At 36.9% G+C, this 22,649-nt stretch overlaps 2 protein-coding genes across 2 annotated transcripts; both read right to left on the reverse strand.

Moving 5' to 3' along the window:
- Positions 1-8,680: 8,680 nt before the first annotated feature.
- Positions 8,681-10,586, reverse strand: fabp4a (fatty acid binding protein 4a). Its single transcript, XM_079830243.1, has 4 exons — positions 10,449-10,586; positions 10,085-10,260; positions 9,896-9,997; positions 8,681-8,924 (listed from the first exon to the last, which is right to left on the reverse strand). The coding sequence occupies exons 1-4, from the start codon at positions 10,519-10,521 to the stop codon at positions 8,871-8,873; spliced, it is 405 nt and encodes a 134-aa protein (XP_079686369.1). The 5' UTR covers positions 10,522-10,586; the 3' UTR covers positions 8,681-8,870.
- Positions 10,587-13,770: 3,184 nt separating this feature from the next.
- Positions 13,771-15,171, reverse strand: mrpl53 (mitochondrial ribosomal protein L53). The gene is made up of 3 exons (XM_079829638.1): positions 15,053-15,171; positions 14,037-14,149; positions 13,771-13,958 (listed from the first exon to the last, which is right to left on the reverse strand). The coding sequence occupies exons 1-3, from the start codon at positions 15,142-15,144 to the stop codon at positions 13,837-13,839; spliced, it is 327 nt and encodes a 108-aa protein (XP_079685764.1). The 5' UTR covers positions 15,145-15,171; the 3' UTR covers positions 13,771-13,836.
- Between the last annotated feature and the right edge of the window lie 7,478 nt (positions 15,172-22,649).

A 22,649-nucleotide genomic window follows, 5' to 3' on the forward strand; every position in this document is an offset into this window, starting at 1 on the left:
ATATTTTAATCCAATCCGCAAATTCGTTTGAAGAACCAAATTAGCCAGAGATCAGTTATCACGATTAAAAGATCTGGGATCTGTCAAATCATCTCAGATGTATTAAACGATAAACGAAGAAAGGACCCCTGATTTCGAAAGAGGACCCAATTTGTCATGACAAAAGTTTCGGGAAACAGTGGCTTGATTTCTTCAACGAGGCATTGTGCAGAAAGTTACATTGTTGAATGGGAAACACACCCCTGTTTGATTTAAAATATTGAATAACAGATATTAAATATTTAGTTAGAATATCTCATTTTGTGTTGCACAAAAACAAACACAAAACAAAAAAACATATACGGGTAGTAAACATGGAAAAGAAAGGGGTGCGCTATATCTTTTCAAGCATTAAATCTTTGAACCATTTTTATTTAGATTATATGTCCCGTAATTACCACACACTCCTTTTTGTTCTTTTGTTTTTGGACTATATAGAGAAAGATGTCTTGCATTTACAGCCATTTCCCAAGACTCCCATTTCCCCATGCACTCAAATCTTTCAGCTTTTTCTTGCAAGTATGTACTAATAAATGGAATCTTTGGCCACAGACGTCCCTCCTTCAATGACCACTGCAGCTCTTTGTGTTCCGAGCTGGATTTGGAGTCCAACAGGCTAGTTGCATAGCAACACGCTTCCCAGAAACCCCTGCTGATATCAGCCCTGACTCGACTGACACATAGCAACCCTGATTCCCACCAGGCAACTGAAATGAACTCAAAACCCTTTTCAGCAGCTCTGTCGACAGATTGATTTGTAAATCAAAGTATTTTGCAACAACATATCAGCTACTGTTGTGAAGGCATGAATTGACCAATTAAAACACAGAGGTCATGGTAGGCCTCAGGAAGATTAACATTGATAAATAGGGAACATTTACAAACATGCTAGAAATGCTAACTGACTATTATCGGATAAGCCTGCTGGTCTCTATAGGTTTTTTAACCCTCGCTGTGAATAAAAGAAGCTCTAATGATTTGTGAATAACAGAGGAAACTGTTTTATTGCAGTGTGAGGGACTGTAACCTTGGCCGATCTGATTGTCCGTTCCAATGTAAGGAAAGTGAGCGGAAGGGTGCGATCGCTCTCCTGCTGTGCAGCTTTCCAGATGTTACTCAAAGGATATGATTTCATTCCTGTAGTGTTATCTGCACAAGCAAAACAGTCTGCAGGTCAACACACTAAGACAGGACCCCTGTGAATCCGACACACAATACTGAGACATCCCGCAAGCTGTGCACACACCCATAATGCAATACACAGACGCTCACAAGATCTGACCCTTTAGCCAGTTAATATGACCTAACTGCACATAACATGCCTAGTTACATGGAGATTCACCAAATTAATGAATGCATAAAAATACTGATGAGTTGAAGTTCCATTCTCAATACCGGCAGAAGATGCCAGTGCCCTTGATCAAGACGCCTAACCAACAATCGATCCCCGGGCGTCACAGCAAAAATGGCTGCCCACTGCTCCGGGTGTGTGTGTGTCCACGGTTTGCAGTGTGTGTTTACTACTCACTACTCGTAATGTTTGTGCACAAATGCCGAGTTCAGACTGCATGATTTTCAAACTCGTCGGATCACTGCTTTTTTCACACTGCAGGACTATCTGTTCCCATCATTCAGTTGCTGCTGTGTTCACACTGCACGATGGATCGGCAACAGGGGATTTCACACTGCATGACTGTACAAGAGGAAGAATCGCAGACAACTCTGTCCCGTCCGCAAACTACGTTTCACAACAAAACACACGTGAGAAGTGAGAAGGAAACAGCGCAAGATCACACGAGCGTCAGACTGGAGTTCTCGCTCGAGACTGGAATTGTTATTTAAAATATACACTCACCTAAAGGATTATTAGGAACACCATACTAATACTGTGTTTTACCCCCTTTTGCCTTCAGAACTGCCTTAATTCAACGTGGCATTGATTCAACAAGGTGCTGAAAGCATTCTTTAGAAATGTTGGCCCATATTGATAGGATAGCATCTTTGTGGAGATGCTCTATTGGGTTGATATCTGGTGACTGTGGGGGCCATTTTAGTTCAGTGAACTCATTGTCATGTTCAAGAAACCAATTTGAAATGATTCGAGTTGTGTGACATGGTGCATTATCCTGCTGGAAGTAGCCATCAGAGGATGGGTACATGGTAGTCATAAAGGGAGGGACATGGTCAGAAACAATGCTCAGGTAGGCCGTGGCATTTAAACGATACCCAATTGGCACTAAGGGGCCTAAAGTGTGCCAAGAAAACAACCCCCATACCATTACACCACCACCACCAGCCTGCACAGTGGTTACAAGGCATGATGGATCCATGTTCTCATTCTGTTTACGCTAAATTCTGACTCTACCATCTGAATGTCTCAACAGAAATCAAGACTCATCAGACCAGGCAACATTTTTCCAGTCTTCAACTGTCCAATTTTGGTGAGCTTGTGCAAATTGTAGCCTCTTTTTCCTATTTGTAGTGGAGATGAGTGGTACCTGGTGGGGTCTTCTGCTGTTGTAGCCCATCCGCCTCAAGGTTGTGCATGTTGTGGCTTCACAAATGCTTTTCTGCATACCTCGGTTGTAACGAGTGGTTATTTCAGTCAAAATTGCTCTTCTATCAGCTTGAATCAGTTGGCCCATTCTCCTCTGACCTATAGCATCAACAAGGCATTTTCGCCCACAGGACTGCCGCATACTGGATGTTTTTCCCTTTTCACACTATTCTTTGTAAACCCTTGAAATGGTTGTTCGTGAAAATCCCAGTAGCTGAGCAGATTGTGAAATACTCAGACCGGCCCGTCTGGCACCAACAACCATGCCACGCTCAAAATTGCTTAAATCACCTTTCTTTCCCATTCTGACATTCAGTTTGGAGTTCAGGAGATTGTCTTGATCAGGACCACACGCCTAAATGCATTGAAGCAACTGCTATGTGATTGGTTGATTAGATAATGCATTAATGAGAAATTGAACAGTTGTTCCTAATAATCCTTTAGATGAGTGTAGACTGCAGTGCAGAAACTTGCAGTCCAAATTGTCTGTGTGCTGATTTGTAGCAAAAAGGAGAAAAAGAAAAAATGATTATGGCGGAGGAAATGGTTGGGGAGACACAGGGAGCAAGGATAGTGTTCTGCAAAGAGAGTTGGAGGTATATAAATAATTGTGCAATGTGCTACTGTTGCGGCTGGTTGAGCAAATGTTTGTGCTTTGTTTCTGTTTGATATAGTTGTAAATATATCTATTAAAATACTGATATTCTGGTCCATAACTCTTCCCTGATCCTCCCGCTGCCCAGTATCTTTCTCTCTCATTGGCTGTCGGTCATCGCAGATGTATTTTTCAGTCAGAACACATTTCACACAGCAGGAGTTTGAATCGCAGACAGGTCCAGATATTTAGCATGCCAAATATCTCACGGGCATCGGCGACTCATCAGCGAGTCTCTCTGATCGTGTCTTTGATCATCCACACTGCGTGATTGTCACTCAAGTGCACGAGCACCGTTTTGCCTATGATTTCGGGCATTTGTCTGCGATTTCGCAAAACCTGTCGGCGAGTCAAAATCGGGGCTAAAATCGGGCAGTGTGAACTCGGCATAACTTGGATGGGTTAAAAGCAGAGGACAAATTCTGAGAATGGGTTACTTGGCCTTCACATCACTTTCACTATAGTCTTTTCTTCCCTATTGTGACATATATCAAGATGTTGGGTCTGGGAACTCACCATTGGCAGGGCTCAATGAGGGGTCAGAACACATCTTCCTTTCTTAAGAATGACTTCAGTGCCGTTCTTTGTTCTTTTCTCAAAAAAAAGCTTAACTCTAAGTCTTCCAGAGTCGCGGCCAAAGCCGATTCGAAAGCTTCTTTGTTTACAAGTAGCATGTGGACCCGCCGCAACTTGCTCACCGACTCCAAAAGAGAGTTGCTAGACTACCCTGGCTGCAAATTAGATTTGCTGCCGTAAGGGTGCGTCTAGATTTCTAGGATAAGGCCGGCTACACACTGCAAGCATGGCATGAGCGTCTCAGCTACGTGGCGTGTCCGTTTTTATTTTGGCTCCCATGTTAACAGGTTAGAGTTTGCATGCTGCCTTCGTGCCTACGGAAAACACGTGCATGCTAGAAATAGAACCGATGCCTCTTTTTCATGTGAAACGCAAGCGTGTTGGAAGCGTTTCCAGGCAAAATAGGATAGGAAAATATGTTTATATGTAATTTTGACACGAATACATATTAATAAATGACATTTTGATGTTTGAAAGTCTCTAGGTTTTGACATAAATGCAGATATAATTGTAATTCTTAAAAAAAATTCTAATAATATTGATTTTCAAATATTGCACCTGTCAGTACAGAACGAAATATTCTGTAGCCTATTTTGCCGTCAATACTGCCGACGTTGTCTTTGCTGTATCAGTAGACTATATATTTATGTTTAACATGAAATTTATGTGGAACATGGCCTTCCACTACGTCACCTAGCAGCAGCAGCACCGTGTCAGGCACGTTTCTGATGTGCAAAGACACAGAAAACGCCATGCAGCCGCCACGCAACACCACGCTCACACCACGCTCACGCCACACTTGCAGTGTGTAGCCGGCCTAAGTGAAACGGCTTCTCGAACAAGAGAAATTGTAGGACAGGGCTTGTTTTTGTCCATCGGGAATTTGTTGGATTGTCGTAGTTTGCTATTGCTTTGATCTTAAACACGTAATCATCAGAGAAGAGAAATTTTGATTAAATAATCAAAGGCCACATGAATATATATATATATACTTTTTTTTTTTTGCGCGGATAAATCATTTATAATGAATACTGCAATATTCCATGCAAAAATAATAATCCATTTTGATTTCACAGTCACATTTAGCCTAATGTTGCTCGAAATCCAGTGAAAATCCAGTGATTCCAATAGTAATCCACCCTTTCGGGAGTTTCACATAAGGGAGAAAAAGTCGCCCACGCTACACTACTGACAAAAGACAAATGCACCTTTATGAAGCACAAAACAATCAGATGAACATTGTAAAAACATTATATTTTTAGTTTTTAATTTTAATCTGAAGTTTTCCGACGTCATTTTCTCTACAATCATTAACAATTAAAAGAAGAGCGAGCGAGCAAAGCTTCTTGAACAAAAAAAAAAGCGTGGTATGTAGGAGACCAGACAGACACTGCTTTTTTTGAATGATGTCAGTGGAGGAGAGGCTTCACTACACTGAATAAATTGCTTTTATGGGAAAACAGGTTATCATTTAATGAATCGACAGCCTATCGGCTAATCTTCTTCATGTTTGCCATTATTTTAAGAGTTTACACCGAAAAAACGCTGTTTTATAAGAGAAGAAACCGCGATTGACTGTCGCTCAACTCTGACTGAAATTCAATGATGTCAAGGCAGTGGATGTGGATGTGGCTGGTTATCAAGTCACACGTGATCCAAGTTGACTGTTACACTTTCTCCAATAGAGTGGTGCAGGTGCGATGTCACTTTGTAGACCAACTGGCAGTTAGCATCACACTGGTTCCCTCGAACAAAAACCCAAAAGGATTCCCATAGGCTTTTGGATTATCGCAAAAAATAAGCTCTGTAATCAACAAAAGTTTATGATACTTACATGTTTTATCAATCAAGATAATTATCACAGATGAACACACCATTTATGAATTTTGAAGCCTAAATGTAGTTGCCAGAAGTAAAAAGCTAAAGGAAGGCTATAAACGAACAACACAACATCAACATCACCATCACTAAGCTTCCGAAAACTCTTTCAGTTTTTATCTCAAAACTTTTTCCCTGAAAGTTTGAGAGAATGGTTTATAAGAGCACAATTATGAGCATAATGAGGCTGTAAAAGCGGACTGAGTTTACCTGTTCGCTGTGATGATGTTTAATCTCCACGACAGCCTCTGTAGTCCCATTTAGCCACTTGTTAGCAACCACCTTTTTCAAGACATGTAACAACTTAAAAAATCACGAGTGGGGTAATACTGTATTTTATATCGTAGAATAAAACGTGAAAGTGTATGCTTGTGTTGGACCTTATTTCAGCCATTTAACCAAAATCCAATTTTAAAAAAACATTGGTTTTGGGATAGGGAACCAGAAGTGCTAAAATGCTGACTCATTTCCGCGTTTTGGCCTACAAAGTGATGTAATACCTGCACCACTCTATGGAGTCACGGACCCTCATATCTCCCAACAACCCATCTCTGGTGTGATGCGAGTCCGCCGTGTGATTCGAGAGAAATGAAATTAGCGCCAGTTTCATGTACGCTGATGATCGGACTGATAAAAAGCGTTGCCATGATGACAGCAAATGTTTGGAAATATCAGACCACTGGACGGCGCGATAAACTGACCACTCAGAATCAAGTATTCCACATATAGTCATGTAACAAATAAATGCAAATGTCATTTATAAATAATCTTCCAACAAACGTTTCAGATACCATATCGTGGTTTGGATACACTTTATTTTAAGGTGTCCTTGTGTGATTATACATTTCAGTACTGAGGAATATTAATTAACTATGGGTTACTAATGTGTACTTACTATAGGGTTAGGTGAAAGTAATTATGCATAGGCTAATTTATAGTTATTACTATAGTAACTACATGTATTGTAACAAGGACACTGTAAATAAAGAGTGTTTTCTTTCCATTCAAAATCAATACTGCATATTGTCTTGTTATATGTCAAATATTATAACTTTTACATATAACTGGGGCAACAGCACTTTGCCTTAATTGTGTATCAACAAACATAAAACCTATTGCTTGTAATCTAACTTCTATGAGCCTTGGCTCAGTTATTATGACAACAAACATCTTTTTATGAAGTAAATCATTCCATATGCTCTGCTCTTCTGATCTCAGCATGGCGATAAGAGGTGCATCAGGCAGGCCAAACCCAAATCAAATGAGACAGGAAACACTATGTTAGAATTAGAACATAATAATAGCCTATGTGTGTGAAAAATGAAATCCTCATACATTCAAAACATATTTCCAGTACCACCTTCCACCTTCCACCTTTTAAACTTTGCACAGGTTGGGTGATAGGAAAATGCATTGTTTTTTATTGAATAGGCTGTACAGGGAGAGCTGGCTCATAACCCACCTGTTTCAGCTGTTTTTGCAGTCAATTACAATCAGTGTATCTCTACACTTTCCTGTCCTGGGAAAGCAGCCACTGGTGGAACATTCTCTGCTCTTTGTGTAGGTCAAAAGGAATGACTCTGGGGACTCGCTGTGTTCCAGTTTCGTTACGCATGCTAAAACTATGTTCAAAAAGGGAAATGTTCGACTAAAAGGAGGAAAGAAATACATATCCTCTGTACCCTTTGAGCACAGTCCACTATAACAGTAACGCTCTCTTGTTGTCTTCATCCAACTGAGGTGAAGGGCCAAAAAAGACATGGGAATGCAAGAACCATCTGGACCTACGTAAGAACACTTTGGATAGTTCGATGAAGATAAATCACATGATCAGTCCATCAAGAAGTTAACTCTCATTCTTAGTGAAGAATATCTCAGAAAGAAAATAGTAAATGACTTCATCACAACGATTTGATATGTGGTAATAATGCACATTATGAGTTGAGCATTTTTACAGGAGAATAAGATACATTAGGCGAAATTTTAAATCACTAGCCCTTTTTATTCAGAAGTACAGTACATTAAATATCATTACTTTGATTATTAATCTCCAGAGATTTCCATACATGGCCAGAAACATCATATGAACATCATGTCATGAAGCAAGACTCGACTGTGTAAATCTAAAAGAGTGTTGACTTTAAGATGTTTTAAATGCCGAGAGAAAATACATTCTTTGTTGCTCCTTAAAGGGATAGATCGCCCAAAAATGAAAATGTCCTCACCCTCGTGTTGTCCCAAACTATGAATTTCTTTGTTCTGCTGAATACAAAAGAAGATATTTTGAAGAATATGGGTAACCAAACAGTTGTGGGGCATAGCATTGAAGAAGAACAACAACAACTATGGAAGTTAATGGTGCCCCACAACTGTTTGGTTTCTGACATTCTTCGAAATATCGTCTTTTGTGTTCAGCAGAAGAAAGAAATTCATACTGGTAATCTGGAACAATTTGAGGGTGAGTAAATGATGACAAGAATTTTCCTTTTTGGGTGAACTATCCCTTTAAGGAGGGTTTTGTCAATTTGAGTCAGCATAGCCCACATCTGATGTGAATAATTAACCATTAAACACTTAAAAATGATGTGAACAGATATGTAATGGTTCCAAAAGATGGAAGACTAAACGATAGAGCAGTTAAGTTAAGTTAAGTTAAGTTAAGTTAAGTTAATTTAGGGATATCTTGGATATATGTATGTGATATATAGACCAGTATATAGTGTAGTATTTGACAGTTTAAAAAACCCTCACCATATAATTCATGAGAAGGCATTGCCTTATCCTTGATTCTCATGAGAAAACATCATTCACACCTTGTATTATGCGATATCTTTCATAGTATGCACAAATGCGAAGTTTACTCCTTACTGTGTGTCAAAGCTAAATCTCTGGCCTAGATTTTTCGAAAACGTTGACACATGCATTTTGACTAAGCCTATGTTAAAACAGCAGGGATCAACAAACCACAACTCAGCTGAAGGCAAATAAAAACAACTTTATTCAAAGCACCATAATGACTGATAATAAATGCATTTCAAAAGGGTCAGCACGCATTTGCTTTGGTGTCAAAAATAACATGAGATTTTCAGTAGAGAAATAACGTTTCACTTTGGCTTTTTGCTCATTGAACTGAGCCTGGCATCTTCAAATCCAGATTGGATAACTTCATGCCTCCTTCACATATGTCCTTACAGCCACCACATCACCCATCGAGCATTTCTGCCAAAAGAAGATATGGTTATAAATACCTCAAAAGACTCTGAGAACGCAAATGAGAAAACAATTTACTCAAAGTAATACTTTTAAAAAAAGTTGCTGCCTCAAAATTTTAAGTACAATCAACTTGGATGTTTAAGTCATTTCAACTTAAATTACATTAAACTGACTTTAAAAAATGAGTTAAATCTTGTAAAATTGCTTTACTTCTTTTGATGGGTTAAAGCAATGTAAAAACAAAACTTATTGATTTTATTTTTGTTTACAGTGCTATTTTCCATTTATATTGCACAACCCTATCATTTTTAAAACTTGAACATCTGAGAAGGGAATAATTGGGTAACATTTTAAAATAACTTTAAAAATAAGTCAGATTCATGTTCAGTTAAATATTCAGGCTTTCCATATTTTTATGTGAATTTCTATTACAAATTTAGCTGTTTGTGGTTTCTGGATAAGGATATTTAATAATTGTATATAGATTGCACTCACAAAGAGCAAACTGTAGCAGAAGAATATATATAATATTTTCTTCTACAGAATGTATATTTATATATAGCTCTGGAAAAAATTGAGACCACTCCAAGTTCAGAATTAGTCCTGATTATTAATATATGGATATATAATAAGTTGAATAAAAATAAAATATTTTTTTAATAAAAGTGAAATCCATAATTAATTTAGATTTATTTTAAAATTGCAATTAATTTGAATCAAAACATTAAGTTTATATTAATAAATATAATATAAAAATGTTAACAACCTAAATAATAATATATGTGACCAAATGGATATGGAATTATTATACATTGAATAAAAATTAAATATACATATATTTTAAATAAAAGTATAATCCATAATCTTTTTGAATGTGCATTAGCAGCAATTATCTTATAAGCAGTATATAATGTAATACCATTTGTGTTATGACCTGTTCTATAACGTGATTATAATAAATGAAAAAGCATCCTTACAGCTACTAATTTCCCATCAGTCACCTCCCTCTCTATCGTGGACTCCTTGCCATCCCAGGTCTGTTTCTGCACAAGTTTGCCGTTCTCAATAGTCACGACAGTCTGCAGATAAAAAGAAATGAGGAGTCCGTTAACTTCATATCATAGCTTCAAAACACTGAAAATATTCCCGACTATTCCATCACAAACCGTAGTCTTTCTATCATCTGCGGTGGTCTCCTCGAATGACTCGTTCAGTTTAAATTTAATCTCAGTAGTTTTGAAGGTGCTCTGCGACTTCAAGCATATGAGCCCTTGATCATCCACACACACCACCAGGTTGGGTTTGGTCCGGTTTCCCACCTGACGAGTAGCGAAACCCACACCTGAAAAAGGAAAAGCACCTCCTTCAGTCACGAGACACCTTTATAACAGACGCCCATCAACAGTAAAAGAATCCTAACTTATTGCTAAATTAATTAATGCACTGACACATTTGTATCTAACTTTTTGCAAATGCAAAATAACATGCGTTTGATTTCTTAATCAATAATTAAAGGATGAAGAATAATACCTAGAGCCTTCATGTACTCGTCAAAGTTTTCACTGGCGGTCATCTTCCATGTCCCCACGAATTTATCAACCATTTTTTCTGGATGATGATGTTCCCTGTCACTCAAAAAACTAAAGCCAGCTCAAAGCTCAGATTTGATCTGGTCTGATCGAATGACTGCAGGGTATTTGAACAGCTCCTCCAGCACGTGCATGATCACACTAGCCAATCAGATCCATCCATCGTCACTGAGCGGAGTTCCTCAACCTCCCACCGGCAAACGCAACTCAGAAGTAGGGAAGGGTTCGCACATTTTTGGGACCACAAAAACGGCCATATAACATTCACTGGGTCAGAGGATAGCAATCACAAAGTTCATTCACATGGATAGGTTGAATAGGGTTAGAATGACGTGTTTTACAAACTATAAGACAGAAACTTTACTGACTGAAAAGATGGTCCCTCACTATTTTTGATAGGCCTACATTAGTTAACATGAACAATGAAAATACTTCTACAGCATTTATTAATCTTAATGTTGACCACAACGTTTACTGATGCATATTAAAGGGATAGTTCACCAAAAAAATGAAAATTAGCCCATTATTTACCCACCCTCAAGCCATCCTGGTTCTCAAACCTGTCCTGGAGAAGCACCAGCCCTGCACATTTTGTATGTCTCCCTATATCTGAAACACCCATTTCAGGTCTTGTGGTCTCTACTCGTGAGCTCATGAGTTGAATCAGGTATGATAGATGATGACATACATACAAAATGTGGTACTACAGGACAGGTTTGAGAACCACCATAATATTCTTCTTTCAGACGAATACAATCAGAGTTATATTAAAAAATAAACTGGATAATACAAGTTTTATAATGTGAAAAAAAAGCATATTTAAAACTTTATAAAGTAAAATATCTAGCTCCCGGCGCACCGCCTTTCGTATTCTTAACTTAAGTGTAACGCCACGTCCAGTTATGCTTTTTTTGTGAAATATTTTATTTTATAACACGTTAAATACGGATATTTTTCTTACAGAAACCCTTCTTTCGCTTCAGAAGGCCTTTATTAACCCCCCGGAGCATGTATGGATTACTTTTATAATGGATGGATGCACTTGTTTTGGGCTTCAAATTTTGGGCTGACATTATAATGCTTGGATTAGCCAGGATATTTATTAATATAACTCCAATTGTATTCGTCTGAAAGAAGAATGTCATATACACCTAGGACGGCTTGAGGGTGAGTAAATCACGGGGTAATTTTCCATTTTGAGTGAACTATCCCTTTAAGTTGTCTCTTTTCACATTAGCTTTAATGCACCCTGAACTAACATGAATACATTTTTACTAACTATCATTAATCACAGTTAATACATGTTGTAAAAATGTATTGCTCAATGTTAGTTAATGCATTAACTAATGTTATTAACTAATAAGACCTTATTGTATGGAAAATGTCATCATTGTACTCTAATAACCATGTAATAACATTATTGAATATAGACAACTCATATTTTCTTGGCAAAATCGTTATTTTTCTTCTTCCAAGCATTCAAGAATAATTATTTCACAGACAAAAGCAAAGTATTTCACTGACATTTTCACATAAATAATCATTCAGATGAATAATGACAAAACCAGACACTACCAAATGAATGGTTATGAGTCCTGCTTCATATGCACATGTTCAGAATCGAATACTGACATACTATTTACCGTGCAGAATACACTGTGTACTGCATACTATTCAGGAATGGTAAGTATGTAAAAACCAGGGCTCGACATTAAGCCTGTTCACACGCTTGTCCTTCGGACAAGTATATCTGTCATTCACTTGTCCGAGTAAAACATTTGCTTGTCCGTATTTTTTTTGTAAATATAATCTATTTTGAAGCAATATTCTCACCAGTGTTTAATCAGCTTTGACATATTTAAATATGCATATTTGTCATATTTGTACCTTTTTAAAAAGGGCATTTTTCCATAATCTTATTAAATATAGGATATGCTTCAGCATATATTGATTTATATTTTATATTCTTAAATTTGATCTATAAATTAAATTAGAATAAGACACTATAGGCTGTTACCAATCAAATTAAATCATTTACACTGAAAAATTACAACTGCATTAAATAATGTTATGAGATCATTTTTAAATATTTTTGAATATACAAATAAGAAATGTTGGAAAGATGAAACTAAACCACCAGTAGGTGGCAGCATGTGACCGTCTTAATGAGTGAGTCATTGAGTCGATTCAGTGAAACGGCTGAATCATTCAAGAATTTGGCGGTCGTTTGCGAATAGGTCATTGAATCTATGATTCAACCGATTCATTAAAACGCTGAATCATTCACTAACACACACTGTTTCTGTGAGATGCGTTACGGTTCTGCTGTGATATTTGTTTGGAACTATTTTCGCTGCTGAAATAGAACAAAAACAGTCCATATTGCTTCTAAAATGTTTGTCTAAAAATTGTTTATGGAACTGGCGTATGAAATCAGTGTCATTTTCAGTTGTGATGGTATTCAGGAAAACAACACCCTTGTTAGTGTAATGTTGCTTAACTGTATCATATGTTATAAATTTAAAAACTGCACAATTTTTACTGTGTATGTTAACTGAGTTTCTGTGTGTGAGCGGCACTCATTTGTTTTAGATTTTCTCCTCGAGAGGCTGCGCGAGCCTCAACAGCGCAACCTTGTTAACTTCAGTTCATTTTATATTATCCACTATCGAACGCCACTTACACTAACTGAATGCAGAATCATTATTGCACTTTGGTAATTCCCTAGTTCATTTTTGTTTTGACGTTTTAACCAGGATACTTGTCCGTCGGGCAAGTAAAATTCTTTTTCACTAGCCCCTTCAAAAAATCCACTTGTCCTTGACAAGCGGAAATGTCGCGCCCTGGTAATAACAAACCTGCAAGTCTCCTTTCAGGATCTTAAAGGCAGGGGTGTAGCACAAAATCCTGGGCCCTATGCATAGGCAGTCCTGATGGGCCCCCATGTTCCATGTTAAAATATATTCCAGACTTTTCAAAGGGCCCTCTCCCTAGACGGGGCCCTGGGTAGTCAGGTCCACTTTTTCCCCCCACTACCACGCCCATGCTTAAAGGTTTTAGAACATGATACCACACCAGAAATTCGTCAACACTAAATGTTATGCATTAATTACCTGGATGTGATGACACATTTGTTGGGTCAGATTCACATTTCCACACAATGTTTGTGAAATAGTAGATGAGTAGAGACAGTTGTATGCTTGAATATTATAGTCAGAAGTCTCAGCAAAACTGTGCAGGACAAAGTGACTTCAACTCACAAAGACATGATAGATACCAATTTTATTACACGTCATCTGCACACATATAAATACATAATTTAGAATAAACTACTTCTTCTTGTCTCCTGCTTTAGCCTGAGGATCTTTAGCAATGCAGCTGGTCTGTAAGGCCGAGAGCATTTCTTGAGTGGTTAGTTTGGATCCTTTCATCACCAGCCTCTCTCCATCCACTGCAAAACACCACAACCATGTTAACTGTGCTGAATGCCTATACTGAGGTAATTCAGACTTAAACTGAGGTCACTCACAGAATGTGATGTCAATCTTAGGCTCTGATCGGTCGTGTTTTACTTCCGTGATAACTTCACAATTCATATTTGTGGATCTGACTTTTTCGGACCCGACCATGATGAGAAACTCTCTGCAGGAAGGAAAGGGACATTTGATGTTTGTTTTTGGGGCTGCGGCTGACTTATGAATTTATGAAGGTTAGGTATAATTAAAAGTATATTTCATTTATGCAACACACACTTGAGGCTTGTGGGAAACAAACCTCAAGTGACGATTGAAGTAAACAGCTCACAATAAATGTGTCATCTATACAGAGTAGGCAGTTTGTCATTAAAAATTGAATATTTTAGGGTAGTTCATTTTGCATAGCTTTTCCCAAACTTTGAGAATAATTTCATGGCAGTTGATTCAACAGACATAAGAACATTTGTCTGTAGAATCAACTGCCATGAAAGACAGAAACACAAACTTGGAATTGAGGCTGGAAAGTAATGTAGAATGCATCCAGAAATTTGACGTACTGTGCCGGTATCTATCCATAATAGGGGAAACAGTAGGAAAATACTAGTTCGTTCGAGCAGGTCAAGTTCAACAGTTTGACAGCCTGCTGCAATTACTTCTTTACACTGAGAGGGGCGCCAGAGATTTCAAAGAGAGATTGGAAAGTTAACATAAAACGACTCAAGCGTCATGATCTACATTAATTACGTATGTTCATGTAACGTTTAACAATAAATTCGCGTATTATCACACATATCGCCATATACTAGTGCACTTTGGTCCACTAAAGTGAAATGTCGGGTGTGGAGAACAGTGCAACGCTGAAAACAAACATCTATAAACAGAGAAACACACGGTGACATCTAAATAAATATAATTGGTATCATATATTCCGTCCTTATGACGGCTATTACGGGACGACATAAAACAGCATTGCTCATGTTCATACACAAGATTTTACTTTAATAGACAGACCTGTTTAACATTAACCACGCTCATTTCAAGTAAATCGAGGTATGTACAGTATGCTTACCTTGTGGAGCGGACATTAGATTCAAAGGGGCAAAACTGTACAATAATTTTCTTAACCGTCTTTAACACTACTGCTCCCCTGGACGCCGCCATCTTTCTCTACGTGACCTTTCACCCGCTGATGATGACGTGTGAATCCGGGTTCGTCAACACAAAATATGAAAGCAAAGCATCCCGATTTCTAAGTGTTATAATAAATTGCAACCTAGTTTTAAACATGTCATCTGTTTTACTTAATTCAAATTAATATTATATTTCCGAACGAAATATAGCCTATATTATTTGTTATGAGGAAATGTTAGGCCTATATTCATCAGACGAAATGGAGTAGCCTAACTCAATACCCAATTTTGCTCATTTTCAAACAGCCTTTAAATATTATTTAGAATCTATGAAGCTTTAAAAAATAAATAAAAAATAACTGTCTCTGTTTAATGATTTGAAGTTAGACCTTTTTTTTATTTCGTTATATTTAATTATTGCTGTTTCAATTTCTACTGGCAAAATTGAACAATTTGTGAAATGTCTCAAGATCTTGCTGAATTTTGTAATTTTGAAAGATCAATAAAAAAATATGAGATTATCTATAAAGTTTTAAAAAATCAAAAAGCCCAAAGAACGGTGCCTCTGTTAAATTAATTTAATATGTTTGTGATGCCCGTTAATTTTTATTTTATTTTATTTTAGTTACTGCTGTTTCAAATTTTACTTGCAAAATGTGAAAATTAGGAAATGTCTCGAGAACTTGTAACATTTTGGAATTTGGAAAGTTCAATTAAAGGATACAATAAAAATAAATAAATAAAATGTGCAATATAAAATATGAAAACATAAGAAAGCATTCTTTTAAATATATATAGCCTATGTTCATTTTCACGGATCAAGCTGAATTTTCAAACTATTTAAAGCTCAAAAAGATTATGAACATATGCTTTCATATACATGCATATTTGTTATGTATCGTATCTCATATTTTTTATATTAATGTGCTTATTCATTCATTCATTCATTTAAATTATTACATTATATTAATATTTATAAAAATATTTTATTGTTAAAATATAGGCAAATTTTGCTGTCAATATAACATCTTATATCTGTACTTAAAGTCTGGGATTTATTGTGAGTCAATAGGCTACTGTTCTGAAATAAAACTGTTGCAAATAAATACCACTCGCTACCTCGTTTGTTATAGTAAAATATATATATACATTTTACAAAAATATTTAACGTTATGATCTGTGCATTTTCAGTGTAAAGCATTGTATTGACAAAACACATCCAGTAGATGGCGCAAGGGGATAGTGTGTAGAATTCTTTAGTACCCCACGGTTTACCTTACACATCTTTTTATGTTGGGTTCATTGAGTTTATTTTTTTATAGTTTAATCTGGCCATATCTTCCTTCACACACCCGTACATAATCTATTGGACAACCATCAACTCTAATTTGTTTAAATGCACTTTCAAGAAGAAATCAGTTGATCATGTCATATTGTGCCAATAACCAGCCAAACACTTTCCTCCTAATGCAGTATTTCATAGCTTTCTGCCTTTTGCAATTATGTGTCATCAAAAACTGCTTTTTAAAGACAATACTCCCATTGTGACATTTTGTACAGTCCCTATTTGAGATGTTATAAGAACATAGTTCAAATGGAGAATGTATGCCCTGTCCTTTTGAATTGATTTATATATACAGTTAATAATACTATAATACTTAAACCAACAAGCACAGCCAAATTATTGTAGCTATTCCACAGATGAGGGGTCAGATGAGAGAGTGTCAGTTAGTCATAGTTTAAATAATGAGTTGGATGAGTTATATGATATAACTCATCCAACTCATTATTTAAAAACATTATGTCACACAATATCAGCATGATATTATATCACGCTGAAGAACATCTGAACTAAGTATATAAATACATAAAATGTATAAGCTCTCAAGAATATCATTAATATGCTCAGATATTTGTTCAATTTTATATTGTAAATTAGCAATATTTTAACCAATGCAAATGTATTTATAAAACTTTTTGAGCAGAGATCATTTTGATATCATATATTAATCAAACTCTTGTACAGGCCTACATAACTCTGTATTAGGCCAATATAAAATATACAGCCTGAGCATTATCATGAACAATATCAATACTTGTGCCTCTGCTTATAGGGCTGTTTATTATTGTGACTCTTCTAAATGCACACACTAGTCAGAAATGTGTTATCGCCAGCATTGTGTGCTGATAAATACTGTTTGAGGAACTAAAAAGTTGACTATTCTCATGATGCCCTTAAACATATATATATATATATATATATCTTATAAATATACTAAGTTCCCGCTCTCATGCTACTGGTGGCCAAAGGGTTTCTTCCTGAACAACTAAGCGCACAGTTTGGTCACACATTACAACTATATTTAGATACGCTCTTGAAGGCTGAACTTCCTATCAAGCCCTTTCTAAAAACAAGTTTCTCTTTTCCTTACTGAAACAATGACAATGAATGCTCCTGCCACAATTTCATCCAAAATAAAGAAAGCTACAAGAACCTATAACCACAAACAATAAGGTAGAATCCTCAAGGGAGGGGTTAGCCCTTTATAATGAATGTTAAAAGTTATTTAAGGATTGCTGTCATTGCTTCCTGTTTTAATTATAATTTTGGATGCTCCCCAGGAAGTCAGTGGCAAGCATTGGGTATACTGTGTTTAGGAAGAAGCACTGTATGGGACCTGATACTGAAATTACTAGTGCTCAATGTCTTTCCATCACAGTGACGATCAAGGTTCTTCCACCCATGATGCTATTGTTATGTCACGGTACACTGCAAAAAAACAATAAGTAAGATTTACTTCATTTTTCTTTAGCAAGTTTTTGCACGCATATTTTTTAAGTAAATTTCACATATGGATTTAAGTAAACTCTACTTATCTAAGTAAAGTAAAATTAACAAAGAAAATAGTTACACTCTAAAAAAAAGGCTTGTAATCATAGGGGAACCTTTTTTAGTGCTATATAGCACCAATTTTGGTGCTTCACTGGTTCTTCAGCGGTTCTTCAGAGGTGCTATATAGCACCTTAGTCAAAGAACCGGTGAAGAACCTCTGAAGAACCGCTGAAGAACCACTGAAGCACCAAAATTGGTGCTATATAGCACTAAAAAAGGTTCCCCTATGATTACGAGCCAAGAACCATTTTTGGTGCAATATAGAACCTTTTTTTTTTTAGAGTGTACCCAGTAAAAGGTTGAGTAATTTCTACTTAGTTGAAGATTCCTTTTCAATACATTTTAGTAAAAAAATATAACATTGAATTAAACCACACTTTTAAAATATATGTTTTCCTTAGAAATATCTAAATATATAACACAATAGACATTGTGTAGATACTATATCTACACAATAGAAGTATATGAACACAGAGACCTCAATACTTGGTACACATTTAATGGATCGTTTTTAAGTATGAATGTGTCATTTTGAGTAGAAAACGAACTCCAAATGTCACACAAATCGCAAGTTATTAAACCTGACAACAAACAGATAAAACAGTGTAAATACAGCTGGAAAACGGCAAAAAATAATTAATTATTCAAACCCCAGTGCATGATGGGAACAACAGTATCAGAAGAGTTTTAATTAATTTTATAACGTTGATATTTATGCTTTAATTTCTACGAGCTTAAATTGAGTACTAATATAGAATTAATTGTTTTTTATTTATTTTTTTATTCCTGCCTGTTTCATATAGAAATTACATTAGTTTTTTCTGTATTTACTTAACCACAAATTTTTATCAGTTGTCATTGTATATTGTTTAAAAAAACACTTTTTGTTATACTGGCTGAAACTCTCTTCACATCCTGGTAGCAATCAATAATAAAAGTGGTCTAAATATTAAGTCTCAGGACCAAAAAAAATGTTGGACCAATCATTGCATTTGATCCGAATGCTGTCAACATATGTATTTCTATACCTCCACAGATATCACATGTCATCAGCACTTTGTAAACAAACAGCAGTCATCTTTGACAGTTCCTTCAGAACCAAAACAACGAGCTTATGCTGCGCTCATGCCATATCATAACTGTAATTAAAGGGTTAGTTCCCCCCAAAATGAAAATAATGTAATTTATTACTCTCCATCATACCGTTCCACACCCATAAGACCTCCTTTCATCTTCGGAACACAAATTAAGATATTAGGTTTTTTGACGCACCGAAAATATTATTGTCGCTTTACAATAAATATTGAACCACTGTACTCATGAACTGATTTAAATATGTTTTTAGTACATTAATGGATCTTGAGAGCGTAAACTGCTTAGGTCTCTATGGAGGCCTCACTTAGCCTTCGGATTTCAAATAAAAAATATCTTCATTTGTGTTCCGAAGATGAACGGAGGTCTTACGGGTGTGGAACGGCATGAGGGTGAGTAATAAATGACATTATTTTCATTTTTGGGTGAACTAACCCTTTAAGAGATGGCAACCCCTGACGTTCTACCTGCGCTGTTCACGTCCTCAGACTGAGATTTATGCTCTTCTCTGGCAACACTATCAACGCCGAAATGAATTTGCAGCAGTCAGGTAAGAGCTTTTTTTCCATTCATTACTTTTGTAATGTTATGTGCTTTAAGACATGAGGTAATTCAATGCCAGCATCTTTCGTCTCATGGCGCTTTGCAAACTCTTCTGAGCAGGCCCGGTTCCAGAATCAAATCACTGAGGGTGCTTCTGAAATTATTGAGGGTGCTCTAGTAAAGTGCAGATGTAGGCAGTGTACAGTGAGAAATTTATGATTATTTATTTAAGTCATGACTTTTACCAATAATTGGAATTTCAAAAATATTTTGCTCTATGATCTATGAATCTATTATTCTGCCTTTAAGTTGCTTTAATGCATTATTTAATGCGATTTTTTTTGCTTGTTTGGATTTAAAAAAATTCATATGTTATATGCTATATTCGCTGCTCTGTAGAGGACACCAGAACCCATGTTATGATTCTTAATGTTATGAAAGACAACAGAATAATTTGACATACCATTTTACTTTATGCAATGTGTGTGTAAACATGGCCATAAATGCCATTCCCATTCTATGCAATGCATCTATACACTGTATCTAATTTGCATATGAATGTGTTTTGGGACAATATGTCATGTAAAAAGACTCATATTTCATAAGAATATCCAATCCAGACTTAAAACTGTGTATGTTGTCAGAGAAATTTGCTAAATAATGTCCTCTACAGAGGCAAAACCTCTATTCTGGGTCAGGAGGATATTTCTGTCTCGTGCAGAGTGGCATTTATATTTAGATGTCACTTCCGAAACTTTCCCCGTCGGTCCTCTTAGCAACAATAGTTTTGTTCAATTAATTTTATAGACTGTAGCATCGAAAGTGAGCCAAGATCGCTACGATCACTAAAATGCTGTTGCTTTGTCAGTTCATCGCGATTTCACAAAGTTACGTTATAAAAATGTCAACAATAAATCTCTTACTTAGGCTACATCGTGTCTTGACTTTGTTTCATAATGAGAGGTTTCATGATCCTGCATTAACTCTGAATAAAAACTGCCTTTTTGAGCGGAGATTCTGACTGTTGGCTACATTACTCACCCATGCAAAAACATGCTTTAAATACACTCACCTAAAGGATTATTAGGAACACCATACTAATACTGTGTTTGACCCCCTTTCGCCTTCAGAACTGCCTTAATTCTACGTGGCATTGATTCAACAAGGTGCTGAAAGCATTCTTTAGAAATGTTGGTCCATATTGATAGGATAACATCTTGCAGTTGATGGAGATTTGTGGGATGCACATCCAGGGCACGAAGCTCCCGTTCCACCTCATCCCAAAGATGCTCTATTGGGTTGATATCTGGTGACTGTGGGGGCCATTTTAGTACAGTGAACTCATTGTCATGTTCAAGAAACCAATTTGAAATGATACGAGCTTTGTGACATGGCGCATTATCCTGCTGGAAGTAGCCATCAGAGGATGGGTACATGGTGGTCATAAAGGGATGGACATGGTCAGAAACAATGCTCAGGTAGGCCGTGGCATTTAAACGATGCCCAATTGGCACTAAGGGGCCTAAAGTGTGCCAATAAAACATCCCCCACACCATTACACCACCACCACCAGCCTGCACAGTGGTAACAAGGCATGATGGATCCATGTTCTCATTCTGTTTACGCCAAATTCTGACTCTACCATCTGAATGTCTCAACAGAAATCGAGACTCATCAGACCAGGCAACATTTTCCAGTCTTCAACTGTCCAACTGTTTTGGTGAGCTCGTGCAAATTGTAGCCTCTTTTTCTTATTTGTAGTGGAGATGAGTGGTACCCGGTGGGGTCTTCTGCTGTTGTAGCCCATCCGCCTCAAGGTTGTGCGTGTTGTGGCTTCACAAATGCTTTGCTGCATACCTCAGTTGTAACGAGTGGTTATTTCAGTCAAAGTTGCTCTTCTATCAGCTTGAATCAGTCGGCCCATTCTCCTCTGACCTCTAGCATCAACAAGGCATTTTCGCCCACAGGACTGCCGCATACTGGATGTTTTTCCCTTTTCACACCATTCTTTGTAAACCCTAGAAATGGTTGTGCGTGAAAATCCCAGTAACTGAGCAGATTGTGAAATACTCACACCGGCCCGTCTGGCACCAACAACCATGCCACGCTCAAAATTGCTTAAATCACCTTTTTTTCCCATTCTGACATTCAGTTTGGAGTTCAGGAGATTGTCTTGACCAGGACCACACCCCTAAATGCATTGAAGCAACTGCCATGTGATTGGTTGATTAGATAATTGCATTAATGAGAAATTGAACAGTTGTTCCTAATAATCCTTTAGGTGAGTGTAGATGCATTCGACGCTCTCAAGAGCTCGGACACAAATGTGCAAATCTGTTTCGCCAATATTCTAAGAGTATCAACTGAGGGTACTTTTGCTTGCGTTTGAGGGTGCTGCTTCTGAGTGCGAGATGTGTTTTGAAGGAGGCCTGGTTTTGAAAAGCGCTCTGAAGGCAGGGTTGGATCTTATGCTTTCAAAGCTAGCTTGCTAGCCGCTCCGAAATTGCCTAACCTACCTTTAAGTTACTTATAGCTAAAGTTCAGCAAAATGTTTCATTGTCCCTCTCTCTTACACTGACTTATGTCGTTAAAATGTAATGTAGGCCTACAAGATAAAGATATGATTTGTATATCAATAAAAATATTTAATTGACTAAAATGTATATGACTTTGCAATGTAAGCATCATAATAAAATATAAAAATACATGATTATGGAACTATACACTTTATTATAGGCCTTGATTAAAATGCAAAACTCAATTCGAAAGAGCATAAAAGGGTTAACAATAGCCTAGCCTACTTGCTCTAAAAAAACCTCGCTACACAAAATGCCATTACTTATTTTTATTTTTGTTTGTTTTCACACCATCCATACCACAAGCTGAAAGCAGCAACCCGTGAACACACCCGCTTGCGATGCTTTGTTGCTGTGGCCATATGGGCAGAACTACACCTCCCGTGACACACTGCGCTGCTGGGATCTGTCACTCCACCCCTCTGCATCTGT

The sequence above is a fragment of the Gobio gobio genome (assembly GCF_949357685.1).
Source record: "Gobio gobio genome assembly, chromosome: 11".
NCBI lineage: Eukaryota > Metazoa > Chordata > Actinopteri > Cypriniformes > Gobionidae > Gobio > Gobio gobio.